Below are 26939 nucleotides of genomic sequence, written 5' to 3' on the forward strand. Positions count from 1 at the left end.
AGAATTTCAACAGAGATAGTGTATATTCTAGATCCTTTGAACAAAAATACTCAGAACAGAAACTGAGTTGTATAGAAATGGCTATATGTATGGGAAAAGTAGCCAACTGCCGAGAGGTTCCGGAAATCCTTAGAATGGAGAGTAGAAATGTATATAAACACTTCAGCACTAACAATGGTAGCGGACTTCAGAGTCTTAATGCTAGTTTCATAAAACTAAATTTTAGAAGTTTTATTTAAATCATAACCACTACACTTGAGTGATTTCTACATCTACAAAGTGAATGTATTTCATCCCTAAATTAAATACAGAAGCTTTTGCTGAAAGGAGGACAAATCACTATGTGAACTGCAAATGCACACGTATCACAGCGTTGTGTTCTTATACGTTAGAAACTATTTCACTGTGCTTCGCCAAGAAAGAGGCTTTCTTAAAAGCTGTTGTTTCAGTGAGTCGTAACAGAACGCAATACTATTTGTTACAGTCTGAAAAAGACAGAAAACTTGATTAACGAAAATATTTCTGTAGAAAACCAAAGTGAATCTATAGTCACATTTTTAGAAATAATAAAACTGTACAGCATATATTAATACAACACACTAAAATCAACTGTATGCCCATATGCCACCAATGATCTCGAAAAATTTATTTTTAAAAAGGTACAACTTATAGCAACACAAAAGATAAGGGTTTTTTGAAATTATTCTTATATGAGAGATATACCATATTTATGGAGAAACTTTTTAAATTACTGAGCAATTAAAAGTTCAAAGTAAATAGAGATAAACTATAAACTGTGTAAACAAAAAAATATGCAATTTCATACTGAAATTTTCTTTCCCAATTGTTCTATTCTCCCCAAACTACTCTGTAAATCATACATAATGCCAATAAAAATTGCAGTAGACTTGCATAGGACATTTGTTAAGCTGATGCTAAAATTTATGAAGAAAATCACAAAGCCAAAAACAGCCCAGAAAATGATGAAGAGCAAGGTTAGGAGACTCAACTGACCACAGCTCAGCATTTATTACAAAGCCGCGGCAACAGGCAGTGCGGTGTCGGGGCAACAGACTAGGATCCGAGACACTCTACGAACAGGAGAACCTAACAGTCCCCAGCGCGTCACTGGAGAAGGGGGGACACACGACGCTGGGGCACCTGGTTATCCAAAAGGAAAAGAAAACTGGGTTTCTAACTCGTGACAGACACTCAGGTGGATTTCAAGTGAAAGAAAGGGCCTAGAAATAAAACATACAACTAAAGTAGCAGAACATCTTTATGACCATGGAGAGCAGAATGAGGTCTTAAGACACAAAAACTACAAATCTTAAAGAAAAAGATTCATAAATTTGACTACTTGTAACTTACCCGTCTCTGTGACATGAAAATGCCAAACATTAAGTTGAACTACAGCCAGGAAGATGATAATCAGGGTCTGGAGAAGGTCTAATGATTAGTAAGGAATAAACCAAACTAGCCCCGTGACTAAGGGGCACGAGAAAGTGGCGATCTGCCGACGAGGAAACCGCACGGCCATGCGTCACTACAGAAGGATGCTCCCCCAACCCCCACCCAGCAGAGTCCACAGTGAAGCGTCATGGACACCGACCAGGTCAGCAGAGACGACCAGAAGTGACAGGACCAAGAGCCACGCGAGGACACGGCGCACGGAAACCCTCGTTCACTCCAGGGATGGGCGCAGGTTGGAACAACAATGTCCGAGCAATAAGGGACACCCACCGCCTAAACGTGGGGCGTGCTTAGCCAGGATGCGGTTATTTTACTGCCGGCTGTGTGGGGCCTGGGGACACTCCTGAACCAGGCCCGTGTCACAGAGAGTTCACGGCACCCTGTTATGAAATAAAATCTGTGAAGATTCACTCTGGGGATGCATGCCTAGGCATCTGCTGCATTTTTTTCGAAGATGGGATGGGAGATACTGCAAACTGAACCAGGTGAACCAGATCACTTTCGGGACGCAGGGCGCCCTGTTTTAGAGCAGGTGCAGACTGAGGGGCGGAGCTGGGAGGCCACCGGGGCGACCTCTGACAGGTGAGTCCTTAAGAGGCCTTGTACACCCGCCTTGGCCCAGACGGAGGCAGCCCCTGACTGCATCTCCCTTCTCCTCCAGGCTCCGCCCCAGCCTGTCACTTGTAGGTGTGACCCACACGATGACACTGACCTCAGGGCTGTGCTGCCAGACAGTGGTGCTGAGTGACAGGGGCTGTTCCAGGTAAGGACTTGTTCTCAAGTCGACATGATGTGATTTCAGTTATTTTTATTCCTTTTTGTGAGGTCATGTCACCTATCAGAAGATCCCATTGATTATGACTCTTGTCACAGCTAATTAATGAAACACTGTGCCTCAACTCTATTGCTTTGAATACTCTGTGAAGTTATTTACTTACTTCCATGAAGTTGAAGAGAAAAAAAGCAATCATTCCAAAGTGAGAGCAGCCTGTAGACACGTGGACAGTGACAGTGTGCCCTTCGGAGGCCCAAACCGCACCCCAGGCGGGCGTCAAAGGCCCTGCCCTGGTCCTGCCCACGGCCCGTTCCCGGAACAAAGTCCATTACACAGAATCAGGGGGTGCGCTTACAGTGGGGTGCAGAGGCTAAGAGGAGTCCTGCAGAGCCCCAGAGACCGGGTCCGACCTGAGTCTCCCCTGTCACCATAAGAGACAGATGGCTGAGGCCACGGCCGGCAGGGCCGCTTCCCTGTGCTCGGTGCTCCCCCGGCCTCGGTGTCGGCAGTGAAAACTGAGGTCACCACCGACCCAGGAGGGCGTTCGCCACTGCACAGAGGGTTCTGGGAGAGACCGGGAGCTCTACAGTGCGGCTGGTTTAGGCTGGAACATTTCCCGAAAGCTTCTCTATACAGTGAGCTCACGTCCCGTCCGCTGACCGGCTCTGAAGCCGGACCCGTGTGTCTGTGCACCACAGACCGGTTCTCGCGCCCTTTACCTTCTGGTGCATTCTCCAGACCCTTGCTTCAACATACCTAGTTCCTTCCTGATTGCTCCAGCAGTGGCTCATACAGAGTTATTTTAAAGTATCTTTTTATCTTCAAGTTATTTATTTCTTGAAATATTTATTTCCTGCAGGAACCTGCAAGCTTTGTGTGATATAAAAGAATGGCATGGTCCCGCAGTGGAGTTTTTACACCCTCAGAGGCACTGGTCAGCCAGGAGATAATCGCTCTGATGTTCCGCGAGAGCCCTCTGATTACATTACCATTAAAGAGACTCCAGCTGACTCACAAGGCCTGAAGATTCTTCTGGAATCACATAATATTGCAGGAACGGATCCACAGCCCCTCCCAAACCAGATGCTTTTAGCATAGCTAGGACCAAATGCAGTTGATAAGCAGTCGGGAAATATTTTAGAATTTACCAAGAGCAGCTCATCCCATAAAACCTCCAAGGTCTGACCACCAGAGGGACGTGCTCCGTGGGAGGGGCAGCCCCCTCCCTGGGAGAACCAAGCAGGTTCCAAGGACACAGAACTGAGGACAGGAGAGCAGGGAGTTCTGGGTGTGACACAAAAGTGCAGTCGACCACAGGACTGGGTCACAATTAAATGAATGAATTTAGCCAATGACAGTGCAGAAAATCAAGAGCTAAGCCAAAGATTCTGAGAAAATATTTGCCAGTCACATATCCAATAAAGGACTTGTATCTGGAATATACACATAGGAATCTTACGACTCAACCTGAAGACAGAAATAATGCAACTGAAATATGAGGCAAAGGCCTGCACAGACGTTTCTCCAGAGAAAATACGCCAGTGGCCCATAAACACACAGGAGGGTGTTTGGGGTGACTACTTACCAGGAAAAGTCAAGTAAGACCCACAGTGAGAGAGCACTGCACGACCACTAAGACATGTATCGGAAAAGCAGGTAATGACAAGTGTTGGTGAGGACACGGAGAAGCTGGAACCCGCGCCCGGCGCCGGCAGGAACGCAAACGACTTGGCCGCTGTGGAACACAGCCCGGCAGTTCCGCGACAGGCTTCACAGACCCTTACCAAACGGAGCCGCATTCCCACTCCTGGGTGTGCAGCCAAGGTCGGTTCGGGAGGAAAGAGAGAAAACCTCGCCTGCGCGAGGGCTGTACTTACTGAGGTTCCACTTCAGGCCCGTGGTCGTGACCCGATGGCAGGGCTGTCCCACGGGAATGAGGCCACACCAGTCACCTTCCAGTCCGGTGTCCACGTGCAGCCTGTGCTTGCCCTGCGGTGGAGAAGGGACGTTCAGTGAGAAGGAGACGAGACGGGAGGGGCACTAGTGGGCAGCGAAGGCCCCGCAACAGGTGTACGTGCTGAGCAACGCTGGGAACTCTCACCCGACTAAACCCCAGCGACGGCGTTGCAAGGCAGCTTACTGTTCATCACCCCTTTACATAGCAGGAAACTAAAGCTGCAGCGATTAAATGTGTCTGAAGTCTCACACACGAAAGGGGCGGACTACAGACTCCTGCCTGTCGCCACCGGCCAATTCCAGAGACTAAACCGAGTCCACACGCTAAAGACACGGTGGCTCAGAATTCTAGGGATTTAATCAAACCTGGCTCAAGTATAAATAAAACATTGGTTCCCAAGTAACACCTCTGCTTTTCCCGAGAAACGAGACTCTAAATTTCAGCTTCAAGGTCACCCCTGCTCGCGGTGAGCAGCCTGCTCCCCCATCGCAGACAGCACGGGGTGCCCGGGGAGAAGGGCCTCTGCTGGGAACGCACCTGCTCTCAGGCTCTTCCATTTACGAGAAGTTACGTGTCATGCTCAATCAAAGCCACAACGCTGGCTTTTAAAAGAACACTTGGAGACTCCTGTTCTTCTACAAAGCAAGGATCTGCCGTACTTGTTCTCGTCACTCTCCTCAGGGCAGATGGTCCTTACAGGAAGATGCCTCAAGTGCTTGTGGGAAATGCCGAGGCATACACTCGATAATAGAAAATGCCAAACAAATAAGAGTATTTTTTTATCATTCACACACCACAGAAGGAACACGTTCCAAAGGACATTCTTTAAGAAACTAATGTTTTAACATATATGTGATTATGACTGATTAGGGGACTAAGAACCCTTTAATAGTCATTTTACTTTTATTCCAGTGATGCCTTTTGTTCTGTTATAAACTCTAAGAACTTTATTTAAGCCCTCAATATATGAGTACGCTCTTTCTGTCTTAATCAAAGGGTTGCTGTTATTACTAGGAAAGCAATTTTCTAGGTTTCACATCAGTCCTTGAAATTTGATACAAGTTCATCTGGATTGTTAGTACCTACATATTTTCATACACTCAGGTGTGCGCCGAACACTCAGAGGCCATGAACTTGATTAAAAGGGCTTAACAATATTCAAATGCAAAGACAAATTTTAAAAGAAATTTAAAATATAGGGTATGGCAGAAGTAAGGCCTGCTTGAGTGTGGTTGGTAGGGTAAGAATATGATGTAATAATTTATAGTTTTAATTTGAACATTTCACCTTCAATGTCATGCTGTGGGCTTAAGTGTGATACTGTCATGTTATCATGCTCGCAATTTTGTAGTAAAAGATTTTGTGGTAAAAAGGGCCTTATTTGTGCCAGACCCTGTACATTTGGAACGTAAAGAGGTGACATGCGTCCAAGTGCAGGCAGAAACGGACTGGATGTGTGCCCAGAGACCCGCGGGTGGGCTAGAAAACAACGTGCGGGAGGAAACAGAATCAGGGTATAAAGTACAGAACATGTAAATTAAAGTAAGTCCACACACCACAAAACCCTTTCTCTAACCCATGCACAAGGACATGTCTGTCACGGGGAGTGTGAGGAAAACACCCGTGCACGGTTCAGGGGCGAGGGGAGGGACCAGCCAGCTAATCACCCAGGAGTCCCGCCCAGGCTGAGAAGACCATGCGCCCGGAGCAGATGAGCACCAGTGCACGAGCACCGGGATCTTAGAAATACAAAACAACAAATGCGTCTCCTAGATACAGAGCCATGCAAAACTTAGAACTTCTCAGACCCTTCTGGGGAAAGCGTAAATAAAATACTCTAAAAATTCTGAATAGTAATTAAAGAGAGGAATAACGAGACTACAGCCGCAAAAAAACTCGGGGATGAAATAAAAACTAATCTCGTGCTTGAATCTTTGATGATGTTCTTCTTGTGCCAATTTCGAGTGAGAGCACAGCAACCATTACTGCTGTTCGACAAGCTTTCTGCATCCTACAGGGCAAAAGCAGTGCCGCGGTTGGCCGCCGCGAGGCCAGGCGAGGAGGAAGGTACGCTGGACCTGGACTTGGCATCTCTTTACGTGTATAGAGATCAGGGGGTCGAGCCTAAAGGTGTAGATTTTAAAAAGGAGTTGAGCATTGATCTAGGCGGGAGCACCGGGTAGCACTGGTAACAGGTGGAGAAGACACCTGCCCTGCAGGGATGGACCAGGGGTGAGGTTTGAAACAGCCCTGGTCTTCGCCAGCTGTGCTTCCCACCCCTGGGCCCCGAGGCCAGTGTGAGAGAGGAGCTACCCACACAGCCTTGCACAGGGAACTGTGCTGCGTGCGTGGAAGGCAAAGCACAGAGTAGACTGCAGATCTGGGACCGATCTGGTGTGTGTGTGTGTGGGGGGGCGGCGGGCTGGCAGGGCCCCCCGGGAGCAGTGATGCTCAGTAGAGGGTGGACAGGAGTTGATGCGGAGGAGGGAGGACGAGGAGGGAGGACGGGGAGGGCGGCAGGCGGAGGGCGCGCCTGTGCCAAGGCCACAGGGCGGAGTCGGGACCCTCACGGACACAGGGAGGGGTCGCCAGGGGAAGGGTGGCACACGGGGGGATTTTAGGGCAGTGCAACTACCGCGTGCGCGTGTGTGTGACACGTAGTGTGAATTCAGGACATTAAGCATCTGTCAGACCCGCAGCATGTACGACAGGAAGAGAAAGCCTGAATGCTAACGAGGGGCTCTCGTTAACAGCAACGTGCCCGTCGGTTCACGCCCTGTGACAGGCGGACCGCCCCGCCTGGAGGGAACGGGGAAGGGCTTCCGGGGAGCTCTCCCACCGCTCGGTTTTCTGTCAACCTGACGTGGCTCCAACCACCAAGTCTGTCAATCAGAGTACGTCTGTCAACAACGGCCTTTCCGTTTCTCACCCTTAACAGGGGTCCGACGGGGATGACACGCAGGTTTGGAACCTGCGCCCATCACAGGAAGGCACCGTGGGGGAGTCCTGCAGCTGCCTCTCAGGACCCTGACAGACTTCTTAATTTTCTTAAATGACAGGGTGACTTTTGGTCGGTTGGTTGGTTGGTTGGTTGAAGCTGCCTTAATGTCTCGGTGTAGAATTCTTCCCTGGATTGATTTACACAGAAGAACTGGTCACGTGAATTTGACTTTGCTTTCTGCCCACTACCCTCCATGATAGACACAATTGCCTCTGAGATACAGATGCTAAATACAACGTAGGTTATCATCCGAGATGCCAGCTAGAACTCTCTCTCACACGTTCTGCAAGTGGTAACAAAGCGTGCGCACAACGGAGGGAGCGGGTGCGAGGGTGGTGTGGAACGCCGACTCCCGTGGGTGTGCCCCGGCGCAGGGGGGACTCCCCACACGGGGACGGGTCCCAGCCCGATTGGGGCTGTCGTCCCAGGCCCCCCTCACAGAGCACGCCTACCGGGAGTGCCGGGTCGCCCACAGCCTCCTGGGCGCTGGGGGCCGGGATGCACACCTGGTCCAGGTGGCTCGACCTCTGTCTCAGGCACCAGTGACCTGCTGTTCGTGACTGTGGCTTCCCTACGTATCAAAGAGGGACTCGTGTGTCCTTGGGCCGTTACAGTCAGTTTCTATCCTTTAACTGCACACTTTCTTCCCTCTGTTTGTGGTTCGCTTCATGGCCTGGTAGTGGCCCACTGGACAGGTTCACGTGTGGGGTGCCCCAGCTCACTCAGTGAGGAATGATGGAGACAAGGGACAATTTCTCAACTTGCCCCTACAGGACGATTCTTGATTCTCCAACCTGTATCCAACAACGCAGAGGAAGCCACGCACGGGCATGTGAAGGTCATCATCTCGGGACAGGACGGCTGTTACGGAATCCGCTGCTGAAACATTCAGCCCTGTTATGTAGTCACTGCCTTCTTCATTATTTTAGGATTCAAATTCAACACACCTTGAACATTTTAATAGAGAATAACTAGTTTGTGGACTCAAGGAGCTACAGATAGGTCTTAGCCTACAGTCAAGTCACATTTTTTCTTTGGTCCCGAAAAGATGTTTAGCCACATGTGCGTGGCCTCTGTGTTTACAAACATGCCCATTTAGCTTTGTACAGTTAAAGGACAGCAATATGGTGCTTTTCTTCTATATCCTCAGGTGTGTGCGACATGTTTCGAAAACGAACACCACCAGGAACTGCTCTTCATGCCTCAGATTTCTGGTTTGTAACATGCAGTAGCCTGGGTGTGACCTGGCACAGGCGGGCACACAGCCTGATGGTAAAGGGCTTCCCTAAAGGTTCACGACGGGGGCCCAGGGCCCCCTGGGGCAAGTCACCCACTTCCACTGCTCTCCTGAATCTCCCTGCAGGCCCCACTCTGTCCCCAGTCTGAGCCTTCGCAGGCTACAGCACTCTGCACGGCAAAGACAGGAACGAGAATCAATGAGACAGTAAGCTCTTCCAATCATGGCTATTTTCAACGCCTTAACTAGCCCAGAAAGGTGTAGAACTGCAACTGGGTGAAAGGCAGCAAAGGTGCTGCTTGACACGTGGACCAGAAACCACCTCTGTGCCTGCGTTACGGGCGGGCAGCCTCCGGAAAGCGGCGTCACTCTGCCCAGACGGCAGTGCCGAGGCAGAGCAGAAGAGACACAGAGTGTCCTAGTGAGGGCAGGAGAGGTGCCCGTCACTGGCTTTCATTATTATCTGCCCCTGCTTTACAAATGACTAGCACGTGACTTAGAGGAAAGATAAAGCTCAGCCTAGATTTTGCTTTTGCAAAAATACCAAACCCCAAGGTATCTGAATCCTGTTTACGTCTCTAAATCCTTAAACCCAACAACTATGCCAAGCTTTGCGCAGTTATCTCGGGGGGGTGTCAGAAAACGCACAGCAATGAAACGAGATCACCAACGAAGCACCTGCACCCAGGGAGAGCAAGGGCGTACTCGGTACCTGGGGGAGGAGGTTCCGGGAGCAGACGGCAGTGCCAGGAGTGGAGGGCCACTCGTCGGATGCCGTTAGTGCCGGGATGACACCCGGGGCCACTGCAGCTCGCCTCTCCGGCACACGGGCGCCCCAGCATGCAGGGGCACCGCCGCACGCTGATCAGACACAAGGCTGCTCTCTGGCAGCTCCTCGCTTGTCAGTTTGTCCAGGTACTTAACGTCTTATCACCACAGACCACAGGCAGTTCTACAGCCTGCAGCAGAGAGCGGCGAAGGAAGTACCGGGAGGACCGAGGCCACATTCCCCAGCAGAAGTTGCCTGTCCCACACAAAGGCCGACCTTGGTGCTGGCGCGTGTCCACCCCGTGTCTGCTCAGGTGGATGCAAGTCCACCCACGAGAAGTGGTCTCCCCCAGGCAGCCTGGAGCTGAAAAGTCTCAGAGCTAGAAGACGTGCGTATTTTTCTTTTATTCTAACCCCAAAATATGGAACTCAAAACACAAGTGTATTGCTTTCATTCAAAAGAGCCTTTCTTGAGTCCACATTACGTGCAAATACACTTATCTATTTCTGTAATTTAGAATATTTTCTTTTGAAAATGTAGTATCCACGCGGAGACAGCTCTTACAGCCCCAACTCACGGCAGCACCGCATTTTTCAAAGAGCGCTCCGCAGAACACTCCTCCTGAGGCTACTTCCCGGGCTCTGCTGCTGAGGTCACGGTGCACACGGCCAGCACGTGAGACGCTCGGGGCTACGCCATCCGCCCGAGCGGGTGTTTCCCACACGGACTCCACGGACGGCGGACACCCTGCCTGCCCCTCCCACAACCCACGGACTCTGCCTAAGATCCATCTAGAAAAATACTGCCTTGCAGTAACACTTTGCATATAGCATCTAAAACTACCATGTTTTGGCTTAACATTTCCACAGCCAGAACGTTTCAATGTTATGTTTTGAAAACTAGTTAACAGCCCCAGGCGGAAAGCAGAGGTGTTTTGACATGAGGTGGGTGTACCCTCCGATTAGACAGCTGATTCCAATGCTGGGTGCTTATCCGAAAGAAAACCTCCGAATGCTATTTATTCAAAAGGCGACAACATTTATTAAATACTTACTATTTTTAGAGACAATAAAAGACTATAATTATCAGCTAATTTCCTCATTGAGCCCTGAGCACTAGACTTTGAAAATAAAACTGATGAAACTGAAATTTATCCTTTATTTTCTATCACCTCTGTATGGGTATGCATGCTTGCTTTTTTTTTTTTTTTTACCCTATCCTTTCCTTGTGCTTCCCTGGCTCCCCCAAAACATAACAGACACTTTGATGGCTCTGAAAGACAGTACACATCCCAGAAGCAAGAATTCCTGACGGGGAAACAGGCCGGTTACTCTGAAATGTGCCGTGAGTCAGAGTGAGCACAGCGTTCCACGTGCCTTTGGATAAATGCAACCCACTCAGCACACACTGCCGCCGGGACGCATCTGTTCCTCTGTCTGCTCCTACGCTGCTTCTCTGCCCTTGACCCACAGAAACCTCAACGCAGAGGGCAAGCTCTAGGTTTCATGAGAACTCCCTACACACTCCAGTTCACATCGATCACTTGTTCCTAATGGTTATCATCTTTATTCATACTACAAAACGTAGCTTTTTTGTTTTTACTCTAACGCATCTCTCAAATGGGTTCATGTTGTATCCTTGCAAAGAATAAAATGTTTTAGAAGATAAAGACCCTTTATTTCTGTTCTATTTATATAGTATAGTGGAAGGAACATATGAAGTGTCTAATATATATCTGACCAATAATTGGCTTAGAGCAAAAGGGGAAGTATTAATAAAAATATGTCAACAGGCTTGAAAAATATTTATCAACTTCTGAGTAGGTGAGAGAAGGATCAGCTGAACTGAGAAGGACTCACTCCGACACCCAGAATTCTCTGTGGAGACGGCGTGTGCTTAACTGAGCACCAGGATGAAACCGCACACAACCAGGAACCACAAACACCCCACCGATAACACCCAAAATACACCTCGAGGTTTGCACTGGGTGCACTTTTCATGTTCACATGGAAAATGGGTGTCACGATCCTGCTGCTCCGGGTTGAGAATGAAGTAAGACATAGAAGGTGTCAAGAGCAGGGCTTTAAACATCCACGCTATGAAGCTTACTTATCCCTCTTCCTTGCCAGGTGCCGAATTTAATTCAAACACAAGTTTTCTTTCTACTCTTTTCTGTTTTGTTTTTTTTTTAATTTTATTTTATGGAAGCCTACTCACTTTGTCTCAGTAATTTTCAAAAGAGAATAAATCTGATTATTCCTTATAAGACTAATATGAAGTTTAGCAGGAATGGAGAAAGAAAAAATATTTTAATTAAAAAATTTTTATGTTAAACTTTCAAAAGACATTAAAATATCTTAAGAGAGGACTTACATCGCCACTTCTATGCAGAAGCTCTAGTTTTCGGTAATTTTTTTTTTTTATGGTTTCCAATTCTGAAATTGTCCTTTATGGGAACATACCTCCCCAAACTTGGTCATCGATTTTTGGAAAGTTCTAAGAACTCCTTCTGAGGTCATCACATCCAAAATGCAATTCTTAAAGTTATTTGTTTGTAATTCTCAATTTAACCAGAGCCTGGTACTAATGTAACACAAGGTCCTCTTTTTCCAATGCAAACAAATAAATAAAATTTAATTCAGACCCCAAATCTACTGGACTTATTACCCAGATTTTCCTCAGGATTGAAAATGAGTAGGTGGGAACGCCCGCCCGGCAACGTGTCTCAACTTTCCTCCTTGTATGTTAACAACTCCGACGTCCCTTCTAGAAAACAGTGTGTGGGGCGTCCCCTGAAATAGGCCATCAGGGCCCAGTCCCATGCGGTGACCCCAGCAGAACATCCTCCCCTAGAGGACCCCCCTTGGTCAGCTGCAGCAGTCCCCCAGGACTTCTCCTGTCTGCTAGCCCAGAGGGTGCACGTCAGTTAGGTCGGCAGGGCGGAGGAGGGCTGAGGAGGGCAAGTCTGCGAGTGAGAGGACCACTGCGAGGCCCTGGTCATCACCCCGTTTCTCGTCCTACCCCATCGACCCCAGGGAGGGCTTCCGCTGAGATGCGGGATGGCTGACGCGCAGCCTGGTTACAGAGTCAGCGTCTAGCTCTGTTCTGTTTTTCCCACTCAGGTCCACAATGCTCCTGGGATATTGTTAGTGCTGCTGAAGGGAGCAGAAAAAATACTTTGCGTTTCTTTATTTATTTCAACCCCCAGAGTGACTGGCAAATTTATAAACTAGGGGAAATAATGAGAAAGTTCTGGTAAAAGAAAAAGGGAGAGAAGCGTGGCAACAATTTTTGAATGTCTTCCATGTTCTACTAATATTCTTCTCAGCACCAAAGTTCTCCTAACAACCTTGAGTGGTAGAGTTACTCCTTTTTTTAAAAAAAAAAGATTTTATTTATTTATTTTTAGAGAGGGGAAATCAGGGATAGAGAGAGGGAGAGAAACATCAATGTGTGGTTGCCTCTCATGTGCCCCCTACTGGGGACCAGGCCCACAACCCAGGCATGTGCCCCGACTGGGAATCAAACTGCCAACATTTTGGTTCACAGGCCAGCACTCAATCCACTGAGCCACACCAGCCAGGGCTAGAGTTACTTCTAAAACAGGGATTGTAGACTCAGTACAGTCATGCATTTGCTCAAGACAAGTCAGCTAGTGACTGGCAGATGTGGGGTTTAAACCCAAGTACGTCGTGACTAAAAGCCCACCTATCATGACTGCATCATCCTGTCTTTCTGGACGTCTGACTTTAGAAGCCAGTCAGACGGTGTCATTCCTTGGCTGTTCTTCCTGTTCTTGCTTTTTGCTCCCTGGATTCCATCTCCAAATCCAGCTTTTCTAAGACCTGTCCAAAGTTTATCCTCAATAATAAATGCCTGAGCAGTAAACGGATGAATAAAGGAATAACCGTCTGACCTGCCGTCACCCACCTGCCCTCGCCATCTCCCACCGTATCTGCATGGCCCACTTACTTGACTGTTCTTGGCTAGTGACTGGATACAGGGAGGGTGCTGATAGGAATGTGAGACACTCATTTGTGTTTTCGAGACACACTTACTGGCTTTTCCAGAAGTTGACAAAGAATGGTTGAAGCAACACCAGTGACCAGGCTAAGGTTCAGAAAGTGAACACGCAGAAGTATTATCCAGAAGATCGGACTATTTTCAGTTGGGAAAGACAGGGACAACTTTGCCCCCCCCCCAGATCCTACATAATATTAATTAGAAACAGTTGGGTTAATATCCTGATGGCGAGGGTTTCGACACCCAGTTCACATGCCGCCCCCTCGCCCAAACCTTCTCCGAAGCCTGCAGCCAGGCGACCAGCACCGGCCTGGGCTCCACAGCACATTGTTTACGTCTGACTCCCACGCTGGAAGGTACACATCTCAAGGAGAGAGGACGTATCTCGTTAGTTTTTACATCTTGAAAACTCTGTACGATGTTAGGCGCATAGTAGGAATAACAGGAGGTACTTACCCAAAAGGGAGCACTGAGCTTAGCTGTTTTTCACGTAACTGCGCTCGACCTCCAATTCCTGTGCCTGCTGCCACCCCCCCACCACTCCTCTGTGCCTCTTTACACTGAAGCCCCTAGAAAGGGGTGTCCACATTCACCGTCTCCAACCCCCACGTTCATTCCAAATAAGCCACGGACCTCACCTTTCTCCCCAACCTGCCTTCATGAAGATAACCAATAACCTCCAACTTGCTAAAACCCAGGGTCAGCCGATTGGACCTCCCAGCAGAATTTGTCATGGGCTATGACTCTGTCCTCCCGGACTTACCACCTTTACTTTGCTGCCGGGATACCACCCCCTCTCGGTTTTCCTCTTCACCCACAATTTTTCCGGCTGTCTGCTCCTGTTCTCTCCCAAGCCCTGATGCTGGACTGCTTCGGGGGCAGGTCCTTAAACTCACCACATCCTCTGCCCCCATCGGTGCCCTCGGTGATCCTAACCACGTACACCTTGGAGATCTGGATCTCCGGCCTCGACTTCTGTCCGTAACTCTGGTCTTGAACATTCAGCTGCCTACTGGACACACCCTGGCATTTTAGCACAAACACACCCCGTTCACAGCTTTTGATCTGAGGTGGAATCTTACTCCACCCTCCCATTTACTCTCTGTTCTAAGTACACCCAGATTCCCATCCCCTCTCACAACTTCCTTCACCACCACCCTATCCAAGTGACCATAACAAGGTCTCCCCTTATCCCACCAGGAGCCAACGTGACCTTTTAAAAACTAAGTCGGACCGACCTACCTACCCCACACTCAGTCCACCCCTCAAGAGAAACCGCCCCAGCTTCCTGAAAGCGCTCCACCTCCCTCGCTCTCCCCGGGCTCGACTGCGTCAGCTTCTGTGCCTGGTGCGTGTCCGAGAGAAGCGATGCCATGATCGAGGACCCTCGGTTCTGCGCTGGGCTGGGCGAGGCTGCCCCACACACAGCGTACTGGCACCGGGCACGGGCGCTGAGGAGAGGCTCCGTGGGTCTGACTCCGTGCCTCCACACCTGCCTCTCGCTGTCCCACCTGTCACAGCAGGACGGCAGGGGCGCTGTGAGGACGGAACGGCCCGACACGGGAGGTGCTTAGAACAAGGGCTGCCGCAGAGCCAGCAGGTCCACAAACACTTAGTATTTTGACCGTACAGAAAAGAAAGAAAACGGGCAACCAGACAAGGCGTTACATTGAATTTCAGACAATTTACCTGCCTCTTGCTTTTTGTGTCAAGCATGTTAGAATAATTATGCCTTCTGCAGGCAGCTCGAAAGGAACCCAACAATATTCGTATATGATGTACTGACAAAACGTTGGAATAAATATACCTTTCAAAGTGTATCAATCGCAGTGTTAACTCCTATCATAAAAACGTCTTCCTTTGGTACCTCTTGCATACAAGGTCAGCATCTTCGACATCAGGGAGGTCAACATGCTGAGCTTTTCCAGGCGCCAGTTTTCCATGTCCTGGGGTAAGGGGCTGTGGGAAGATGTCTGAGAGGACAGCCGTGCCTTCCTGCCGCCCAGCCTTGCCGTTCTGAGCTGTGCGGGGGCGGCCGCTACGAGGACACGCGAAGCACCGCAGATGCGACACGTGGGGTGGCAGAGTCTGCGTGCCGGTCGCAAACCGAGTGCCGTGTGGGAGGAGCAGGACGGCGTCCTGCTCGGCTGAGCCGCCAGCTCGGCCCCCTCCTCTCGGAGCAAGTGCACGGCCCTGCGCCCATCTGCACTCCCTCCCCGCACGCCTGCGTGCGGGGCAGCCCGACCCCCGCCGGCCTCCTGGCGTTCCGTGCTTGCACGCCGGTCCCCACACCGAACAGCACCGACCCGTGTGCGTCGGCGGAGGCGTGGGCGCGTGACCCCAGGCCGCATCCACACGGAGAACACGGAGCTGCCCCTCACCCCGGCCCGCCAGCGCCGGCCTGCCACCTTGGCATCACGGCACACCTGTAACACCTGAACTTCCTGAGGCCCCGAGCTTGGAACGCCCAGAAAGGCCAAATGCTAGACACACAGAGAAACGGTGAGAAATAGTACACGTTTCTTGTCATTTAAAAAAAAATCCTCACCCAAGGACATGTTCACTCATCCTAGAGAGAGGGGGGTCAGGTGGAGGGAGGGAGAGAGAGAGAAAGAGAGAGAGGAAGGGACAGACAGACAGACGGACGGAGAGACAGACACTGACATGAGAGGGAGGAACTCCAACTGGTTGCCTCCTGCAAGCACCTGTCCACGGATGGAACCTGCAACCTAGGTATGTGTCTTGACGAGGAATTGAACCCGCCACGTTTTGGTGCATGGGACGATGCTCCCATCCACGGAGCCACTGGCCAGGGCTGTTCCTTGTCATTTTAAGCCGGCACGTTTTGGGGGGTGTGACACAGCAGGGGATGACGAGCACCCTCTGGACCTCCCGCCGTCCCTTTCCTGACGCCTTTGCCTGTGTCGCCTTCTCTCTCTTCCCCACTGTTGTTTCCCTGCTCACTTCCTCTGTTCTTTCTGCTTCTCTAAGTGTCTGTAAAACTGATCAGGGAAACATGTACTCTCTTACATTTGTTCAAAAAAGTGTATGCATCGCCTTTAAAAAGTGGTATTAACACAAGGTTTTTTTCTTTGTTTCTAGAGAAAAACCACCAGCCTTTCATTCCCCGCCTTACCTGCGTGTTATGTGAACTGATCTCCCCCCATGTTTATTCTTTCTGTAGCTTTCAACTTGGGAAAGGTACGGATGGAGCTGGGGGAAAAGGTTCCCCAACAATCATTAAGTTTCTTCTTAGTAAGACAGATACCATATGATTTCACTCGTATGTGGAATCTAATGAACAAACTGAACAAGCAAAACAGACACAGACTCATAGACGGACAGCAGGCTGAGAGCTAAGGTCGGAGGGCCAGGGAGTGGAGGGGCTGAGCAAAGCGGAAAAGGGATTCCTGGACGTGGACGAGAGCGTGGTGATCGCGGGGGGAGGGGGTACAAGGGGACTGAATGGTAATGGGAAAAATGCAATAAAAAATTAAGATAACAATCGCAAAAACAGAACGCGCTATGCTTAACGACACTACATGCACTCAACTTGCCATGCTGTGTGTGATTATTTAAGAAGACGACATCACAGCAGAAGTGAGCTGTGCATCGTGAAGAATTCCTCACAGTGGGGAGAAGGCACTGAAATACCGCACTTCCTACTCCCCGAATCATTTATGTCATTTGAATAGATGACGAAATGTGGCTGAAGAGTGACTTCCAGTTTGATTTGGACACTACAAAGTTTCCGAAAGTGGACCTTCTGACTCCGGAACAATTCAGGAGCACAGAGGCTGCTTCCTGTGCTCTCTACCTTGCAGTTACCACTCTTCCAAGTCCTTTTATATAATAAAAAATCTTGTTTGAGCTCTGCTGGTACCAATTGATGGTATCCTAGAAACTCCACAATGACCAAAAAGAACAGGTAATCACAACAAAGCAGAATTACCAGCCCGTTTATGGCCTTATCATTTGACAGGGAAGGTTGAAGCCTCTCCGAGTTTATTCATAACACCGCGGCAGCGCTCAATCCTTTGAAAATTGCTCCTTGATATCCAGCTTCGCCGAAATCACAGAGAGTAGCAGCCACGCTCTGAAGGCATAAATCAGACTCTAAATAACGGATGGCACTTCTTCCCTCCAGACCCGGACAAGCACTACATTTTCATCGTGGAGTGCGGGCACTTGGACGAGCCGGCGCACCAAGGATGTTCTGAGGGTTTAATTTCGGAAGTCATCTGTAAGGAAGGAGTCTTTGGGATTATAAAAAATAGAGATTGTGTTCTTGAAAAACAGTTCTTCAATGTCACTGGAATTTTAGTTTCTTCTCCTCTTTCATTCTCCAAATCCAAATTAAATATCATCACAGACTTTGTATACAATTAATCCTACCATGGCTTGCTTGGTTCCAAAGTTCAAATGTGCAGAGTATGTGTTATTTTTGCACAATATAACACAGGCCAATGACATAATGACAAGGGAAATAGATGCATACATGTATACACAACTAACTACTTACAAAAACCCAAATTAAAGAGAGATGTTTAATAAATAAAAGGAAGGACAAAATGTCCTAAATTTTTAAAATAAGGTATCAGTAATTCTTTGTTGTAGGGGGCATTAAGAAGTAGGTCACGAGAAACCTTTATTCTAATAATTAGTAACACTGTGTCTTACACATCTGGCATTTTAACAACGTGGTAGCCATGGCAGCCGGGCATTTCCTCTGAGATACACGGATGCACGTGGGGAAGGGCCCGGAAACCATCCCAAACGGCTGAAAACGCTCCTTCACCGGCGGGCATGGTTGTCAACGAGCTATCGATTTACTTACCTATGACAATAACTAAATGTTGCTTCTCCATTTAGTTGTTTACCTTAATAATAAGTTAACAGGAGCCCAGCAAGGGCCATTCAGAGGACTTTCACAGGAAAGCACTGGTATTCGATCTCGGTTGCTGCATTAGAGCTTATGCTTACCACTGTGTTGGCCAAGCTGCAGTGAGACTCCAGGTCCCGGCCACTGGGAGCCAAACGCTGCTCTGCCACTCACGGGCTGTGCAGCTGTGGACCAACTGAATCAACCTCTGTGCGTCTCAACCCCTCACCTGTGAGACTGAGTCGACCCGCAGCATCGCTAAGTCACTGCGGTGGTTAAACTACTGACACACGCACAGTGCCTGGCACACAGCTCTCAGTAAACACAGCTTAGCTATTTCGTTATCACTACTTAGTCCTGGCAAATAAAAAATGACCGAGGTGGGTCTAACGCGTGAATGATGGACTTTCGGGGGCACAGGCTCTCTCTCGCTCATCTTTCATTATTCTCTAATCACGTGGGATGAGCCCACAGAGAAAACGAGGCAGAAGACGGTTCCATTCTCCACGTGGTGCCTTTCTGTGAACTGCGTGACTGTAACTTCGCCTCTGTCCACATGAGCCCACTCAGCCTCGGCCTCCATTCGAAGGCTGGTCTTCACGATGCTAAGTCACTTCCCCAGTCACGCACAGGCCAAATGTGTGGGTGTGCAGCCTATTCCTTGAAAGAAAACCCAATATGACCAAATCATGATTAGTCTTAAAAATGACAAGACTTTACTGCTTTACTTTATGTTCCAGCGATCTTCAGAAATTTCACAACGCACAGTGCTGCCCTTTGGATACATTCTCCACGCAGCCATTGAAATGTGAACCCTGGTCTCCTGAGCACGGCTGGATGCCACAGCTGGTTGGGAAGTTACTGGAAAAACGTAACTTTGTGGGGTAAATTTAAAGTCTCAGTGATTTAAAAAATACTCACTTAAAAATTAACTCTTCAATGTTTAGAAACCCTGGGCGCTGGAGCATCAGGAGCTAGGCTTCCGTTGTCTCCAACGGAGACGAGTTAGGACTCATTCCGTAGAGGCTGTCTGGTCCACCCTCCTTTCCTTTCAAGAGACAACTTGACATTGGAGAGCAGAAAAGGAGAGCTTTCGAAATCAGGCAGTTTTTTTTCCCATTAAAATTGTTTATATTTATGTCGCTCTTCTGAGAGCTAAGAATGACGCCTTATTAGCTTTGAGTATTAATAAACGACCTCGTTCAATTCTTTAAGTAACTTATAAAAAAGCAAGCCTTCTAGAAGGAAAGATAGATACTACTTCCTCAAATGAGGGAAGTCACTATCTAAATACTGTTAACATAAATAACGTACTTTTGCAAGTGAAAAGAACGATAATATATACTCTATATGCTTTTAAACTTAAGTAGTACATTTTAACCTGCCACTTCTCAGACACAATGAATAAATTACAAAATATTCCCAGCCCTTTCTCTCCCAACCTAAACTTTAAACTCAAGTAGAATAAACTTGAAAACTCAGAGCACATCTGCTACATGAAAAGTCAGTGTGGTGCGGTGGAGAGACGGCACGGAACAGTGGAGAAAGCAAAATTAAGGCAAATACGACGACTGGAGACCTCAGGGAAACCTGGTTTGCTAGGCTGACCTCAGTGTGACAAAGTGCCCCCGCGTGACCACTGCGATGAGATCGGTAATTCAAGAGCAGCAGTCCTGACACGCTGTTCTGCTGCTTCTTCCCAAATGGGGGACTTCCAGATTCACCCGGTTTCCAAGTCAGGGAAGATGGAGAAGCAACAACACAACAACGTTCGGGGTGATGGGTGGAAGTGGGGAGGAATCGGGGCCGAACAGAATGCGGAGCCTGGGCAGGTGGCCCGGTGCTCGGAGGCCTGGCTGTGCCCGGAGGGGCTGCTGTGCCAGGATCTCTACCACCGAGGACCCTGAGTCTAGGTTATGACAAGTCACCTATGCACTTAACACTCAAATGAACACGGACTGGATGATGACATTTTTCCCTGTAAAATGCAAGGCCAATTAAGATGCTCAAAAGCACCACCAGCCATTTTTGTGAGTGCTCGGCGCAGCAACACGAGGCTCCCCCACCACACGTTAAACCACGACTCTCTCTGTTTCTGCTTCTGGAGGATGGTCACAGACCCTGCTGGAAGAAATGCCTAAACTTAAATAGTTAAGATAATGTACTTTCTTCCTAAACAATAAAATCAAACTATGAATGTACTTTAAGATATAAAGCCATGAATATGCGTGTTAATGACTGTATATCCTAATCAGAATTTTAGTATGGTTTACAACCAAAAGTCTTTGTTTTACTTAAAATACACGTATGTGTGATAATGAGTCATGATGGTTCATAAAAAGATAAATGACAGATGGACATACAATTGTGTATAGTAGAAATAACTCTTATTTAATGAAAATAAACAAATCTTGTAAAGATCACAATCTGGAAGGAATCTAGAATTAATGACCTTTGTGAGCTTAAAAAAGAAACAGAAAAGTATTGGGTTGGCCAAAAAGTCCGTTACGTTTTTTGTGTGAAATGAAAAACTCATTTTTCATTTCCACCCATAACTTTATTGATTTGGATATTTTGAGTATGTCGGCTATCTCCCGCTACTGGCTTCTAGTGGGCAGAAGTCAGAGGTGCTGCTAAACATCTTCCAATGCAGAAGACAGCCCCACAGCAAAGGATTATTTGGCCAAAATGTCAGTAGTGCCAAGAAACTTTGCAAACCACTTCTGACACAGTCAGTCACAGCACCTGCTCCACACACTGCATAAATCTTTTCTGTGTGTTTCAGTTGCTTTTTTACCTTCCTTGAAATAATAAAGCATAATATGTCAAAAATGTTGCATATCCCCCTCTATCTTCAATATTAAAATGCATAGAAATTCACAAATTTTGATGTTTTTTAAACACATGCTGATATGACAGCTGTCACAATACAATCTGACAAAACTGTTACAAATGAAGCTAAAGACAAACAGGAACTACTAGGAGCCATCATATGGAAAAAAACTAAATTAACTGTTTGGCTAACCTGATACACATTAGTGTTATTGTTTGACTCAAATATTTTTTTCTGTTACTTGCAAGCCCAGAGAATGCCCAAGATAAATTTCTGACATCACAAACCTGACATGAATTGTATACAAGTGTCTTATTTTTACTTTAAAAAAGCATCTAATAATTAAAGTTTTGCTTTTAAAAATAAAAATCCTGAAGTCAACATTGTTTCCATGTATAAAAGACGCACATTTACATACCTGTAGGCATTTCCTTCTCAAAAAAATATGGTGTTAAAACCATGATATTCAGTATTTGATAAGTGAACCCCATGCACATATTATAGATTGTACCAAAACTATTTTCATAAGTGTAATGAGAATCACCCTGAGTTACTCGTCTAACCACGAAAGGAAGCAACTGTGTCACTCACGTGGTGAGCGTCTGGGAAGCGGACCTGGAGAGCGTGTGACGGGCAGGAGGCCAGCGGCAGAGGTGGGAGGGTTAGAGCCGCGCACTTTCCCCTGGGTACCGACACCGATGGAGTGTTTGGGACTTGAAAAAACTGAAATGACGACTGAGATTTGGTAAATGGCAAAAAACCCACAATGACTAATCCAAAGTCCCTTTAAATATAATTTCTTAAGTAAAAATTGTCTCAGTAACTGAAGAAGAACCAAGATTTAAAATACAAAAATAAATATAGAAAATCTTTAAGGAAAAACAAAATTTAAAATAATAGCACCAACAAAATCTCCTGTTTACTCCAGACTCACAAATGCAACTTCCTACACAAGACGCCCACTTGAAGGTTCAAAGGGCATCTCTCACTCCACAGTCAGAGGAAGCTCCCGAGTCCTACCCTCCTGAGTCCTACCCGGGGCCACCCTGTTCTCCCGGTTTTATCATGTCACTGGGTGGTACCACGGTCACCAAGCCAAAGATTAAAGTGATTTCTCTACTCAAAGGGCATCGGGAGCAAAGCTAACAGATGATATGATGAGAAAAGACATGTTGTAATGTTAAAATCTGATGATCGGAGTGAATTTTACAATATATAAGGAAAACCTGCAAATTGACAATAAAAAGTTGCTGATATCCCCCAAAGAGAAAATGAGTACGGAGTAACGAACACAGGCGGAGAAGCTCAGGTTCGTTTGTAATTACAGAAGCACAAGTGAAAACAGCTGCCACTTGATTCCTGTGTACTTTATGTACAGAAACTTGGATATGGTGATAACTTTAAAAACATAGTATCGACGATAATAATAATAATAATAGCCTTCAAACACTAGGCTTGGCTGGGCTTGGTAAGACCATTCTGGAGAGCAGTGTGGCACTAAATAAATAAAGTAAACACACGTCCTAAGATGTGGCAGTTCCTTCTACACACACACACAGGGCACATGTATCTCAAAGAAAAGCTCACACGGGTCTGTAAAGGCACATGTGGGCAACTTCAGTACCACGAACGTTCCTGGTGGTTGTGGAGCTGCGTGTGGCTGGGGTGGCAGAGGTTTGGAAGGAATCTGGTGTCACCGCAGAGGGAGCGGAGGGGCAGACGCACCAGATATACAGTGCACAGTGTCGTGAAGAGTTAAAAGGCAGAGACTCAATGTGTACATAGCAACACAGACGGATTTTTAGAATACCATGCCGAGTGAAAAAGGTATTTGGAAACACCTGGGAAAGGGCAACACTGCAGAGACAGTAAGAAGACGGGTGGTTCCTGGGGGAGGGGTGAGGGGGGAGATGGGAGGTGGGAGGTGGTGGGCAGGTGAGGGGATGGCCAGGTCGGGACACTCTTCTGCGTGTATCGGAATGGTGGCTGTGTGTCAGCACGGGTGTGTCAAAACCCATTGAACCTGATAACACAAACAACACACTTTATTGTGTGCACATTTTAAATATTAAAGACCACTGGGGGTCCTGGGGGGAAACGCAGATTGTGACGAGAGACCCTAAGTGCACCGCGGACCTAGTGGTCAACCTCACTGGAAGGAGCAGGAGGAACGGTGCCGAACGCAGTGTAGACCTCGAAGTCCACACAGCACGTAAGATTAAGGCCAAAAGGAGTGGACGTAAGCACTGCACCCTAATCGATGGAGTCGTTTTCCCCAAGGGCGCAGTCTAACAGCTCTGACCCTGCTCTACACATATACTGGAATTAAGTAATTAAGCAAATGGATGCAGATGGCAGGATCCAAGTCTCTCGCTGCTGAGTGAGAAATTAGACAAGACGGGGGGAATAAAGCAAAATCCTGTGGTAATGGATTAGAACTGGAGACAGTAAGAGTCAAGATTTACTTAATACAGATACACGTGGCCACATGTGGATACATGTGGGCAGACACACAGGTTGGTTTACACACCTAATGTTTTCCCTGAGAGGCCTTAAAAAATGACGCCCCAGTATCAGTAAGCACACCTGGTACGCAGATCGCACCAACACAAGGAAGCGGACTCTAGAGAAATGGCTCCTTCTAGGGGCAGGGCAGGAAACGGACAAGGTGACCCTGGCACGCCTTCTGGTAGAAGCAGAGGAAGCCTCCACGCCCTGGCACGCACAGGCAGCAACACGCGCACACACCCCACACACGTTTACAGGTCAAAGACGCACGAGAGCCACGTGGCCTAACTTGGAACAATTTCAACAACACGATAAAGTAATATCAGACTTCAAATTAAAGTGCAGAATAAACATCCACAAGTCCAATGTGATACAAATAAATTACTGAATCCATTTTAAATGGGGGGGGGATAAACCTCCCATGGAGAAGAATTCCAAATAAATTACGAAACTGCTCCTTACGTGTGGGCTGCACATGGCCTGCCTTCCTTAGTGCAGACGGGAAGGGAGAAACCAGCACACAACACCGTTGGCCAGGTGCTCCGGTCTGCACAACAGCCGAGTCCCACCTACTGTACGTACCCTGGAGGTAACTGAAAAGTGGCCCGTCGTGATCCTCCTCTCTGATCACAAGAACATCAGACACCTTCCAACAGAGGGCCATCCTATCATCTGTCTGACTAATATTAACTAACAACTCAAACTGTCAAGGTTAACGAAACCAAGAGAAGTCTGGGAAAACGTCACGACTAAGAGAAGCCTGGGGTGCAATGACATCCAACGTAACATGGGATCCTAAATGGGACCCTGGAACAGGAAAGGGACATCAGGATAAAAACTAAGGACGCATAAAGAAACTGTGGGTTTTCTGTGAGCAACAATGAACCCGGCAACACTGGTTCATGAACTCTAAGAAAGGCACCATCCTAACGGCAGGGAGAATATGTGTGGGGGTCCAGGAACTCTCTGTAGTGTCTGCACATTCTAACTTGTAAATCTAAAACTACCATTAAAAATACACAATCACATACAAAGGTAAAAATAAGATATATATAAAGTACAAGTGCATACAAACATACCCCATAATAAAATAAAAAAATAAAGAAAAACCAAAAAGCATATGCAACATATTACCAGTAATATAAAGAGCTTCTAATAATAAAGAAACAATAAAGACCAACAACTTTATAGAAAGGATGGGCTGTCCAGAGAAAAAGAATGTGAACAGACATTATAGATACAAAACTAGACTCAACCTCGTTTATAAGGAAATGCAAATTAAAATTATTCTGGGATATTATATCTCACCTGTTAGATTGCTAAGGCAGGGGAAAACAGGGACTCTTATCATTGCTTTGTGCAGCACTGTGCAGGAGCACTTGGAAGAAACTCTGACCAGTCACTACCCTGCCACAGCTCTGTCCAAACGAACATGGCGAAAATGCAAAAACACACGCCAAAGACTTTTTGTTGCTGTTGAAAATATCACATCACTTAGTACTGACTTAAAGGCAAACTCAGGGGAGTATGTGAGAGAGGCCAGAAATAGGTCCCTGTGTACATGAATAACTGATTTTTGACAAAGCTGTGAAGACAGTACAATGGGAAAAGAGCAGGGTTTATAACAAAAGGTGTCAGAACAAAGAAACGGCCACATGCAAGGAAATGAACATCAGTTCAGACCTCACATGGTGTACAGAAAATCAAAACGGAACACAGATCTAAATGTAAAACCCAAAGCTATAAAACTTCTAAGAGAAAACATAAACAGAAACCTTTGTAACCTTAGGTTAAAGATCTCTTAGACAAAACTGAAAGCATGATCTACACTAGAACAGATGGATCAAGTGGACTTCAAACATTTAAAATTCTGCTTCAAAAGATATTGTTTCTTAGTAGTGCTGAGTTCAAGTACAAACTCATGGTATGTTTTTTAAAAAAATCCTAGCTTCATCTAGAGAATTAACTTAGTAGCTAGAGGCACCCCCTTTAATATATAGGTATGGTCTCTAGATACAATTTCTTACTAAAAATCCCCTTTAGAAAAAATTCCAATGGGAGGGAGGTGGGGAGCAAGGGGCGGGGGGAGGCTGGGATGGGAAAAATAGACAAAAAACTGTACTTGAAAAATAACTAAATAAAATTAATTAAAATTTTTAAAAAAAGAAAAAATTCCAAGACTCAACCTGGAAATGTCCAAGATGAGCTGGGAACGAGCCACAGAAAGAGAAAGCAGGCAAGTTATCAGACTACTGGGCTCCTGTCAAAGGGATTCAGGAGCCAAGTACAAGATGCTCCCACTGGCCAAAGACAGGACCCTTTAGCAACAGAGACAACCAGAATAAACCTATCGTACAGATCAAATATGCTTATTACTGTGAACTTACAAAAAAAACTTACTGGTCAGTGTTGAAGAAGACTAGGGAACCAATTCATTATTTTGAAAAACAGTAAATACAAGAATTAAGCATGCTTCCTTCCTTCCTTCCTTTACACTGTTCTGCAGAATAACCTAGCAGGTGATTGAGGGAAGCTTCTTTTCACGGAGGTCACACAGGCAATAAATGGAGTATTAATGGTAGAAGAGCACTGAGTGACTACCAATGATTCACGGAGGGGCAAGATGACCGCCCATGGCTGTAACATCACAATAAAGAGACAAACAACTGTTATGAGGCAATGTCACCTATTTCAACTTAGAGCCCCCCACCCCCCAATTTTTAAAGTATTGTGATCCTAGCTCTAGAATCGACTACAGATTACAAAATACAAAGGAAAATACAAAGTATTTCATGACACCATGCCATGGCATGAGTCCAGACTGTGAAAGTTCCACAGAACTGATGACAAAGTTTCTTCACCAAAAATGTCAACAGGGTGGGAGGAAGAACAGGAAGAAGGGGCATAAAGTGGAGACAGAGACAGGCAGTCGGGGGGACCTAGGTATTAAAAGAACAAAATATCAACCAATTACAATGCATGGACCTTGTCTGGATCGCTAATCATATAACCAAAATTTTAAGATGCAAAAACATCTTTAAAAAAATGCAAATAGCTTATCATATTAAGTAATTATTTTTAACTCTACTAAGGTGTGATAATGGGATTGTAACTGTAGTTTTTAGGAGTCCCCTTTCTTTTAGAGATACCTCCAAAAATATCTTCTTAATGGTCAGGAAAACATAGATTTTTTTCAAAGCATATACCCCCCAAAATAAATTATACCGTATTAGGATGGTTTCTTATGTGACAAAAAGGGAATCCTAGAGGGGAATGAGATTTGAGCCAACCAATCCAAATCAAGCCAGGAAACACACTGGCCAATGAGGATAATGTGCCATGAAGTGAGGAGCAGGATTCGCTCCACCTGTCCCACAGGAAGCCCGAATGAGAGAAGCCAAACAAAAGCAAAACAAGAATTAACCTCCTATACCTGCCCTTACATAGTTCAATTTCCATGCGAATGATGGGCACTGTCCCT

The 26939-nt window shown here is 46.9% G+C and overlaps 1 protein-coding gene across 2 annotated transcripts in view; it reads right to left on the reverse strand.

Moving 5' to 3' along the window:
- TPK1 (thiamin pyrophosphokinase 1) overlaps window positions 1-26939 on the reverse strand; it is a 264873-nt gene that overhangs the window by 85020 nt on the left and 152914 nt on the right. For both annotated transcript variants that reach the window (XM_053663182.1, XM_053663183.1), the window contains one exon: window positions 4126-4237. In XM_053663182.1, the coding sequence (XP_053519157.1) occupies window positions 4126-4237 (112 nt within the window). The remainder of the gene's footprint in view (window positions 1-4125; window positions 4238-26939) is intronic.

Source organism: Artibeus jamaicensis, unplaced genomic scaffold (assembly GCF_021234435.1).
Source record: "Artibeus jamaicensis isolate MK-2021 breed Jamaican fruit bat unplaced genomic scaffold, CSHL_Jam_final contig_1044, whole genome shotgun sequence".
NCBI lineage: Eukaryota > Metazoa > Chordata > Mammalia > Chiroptera > Phyllostomidae > Artibeus > Artibeus jamaicensis.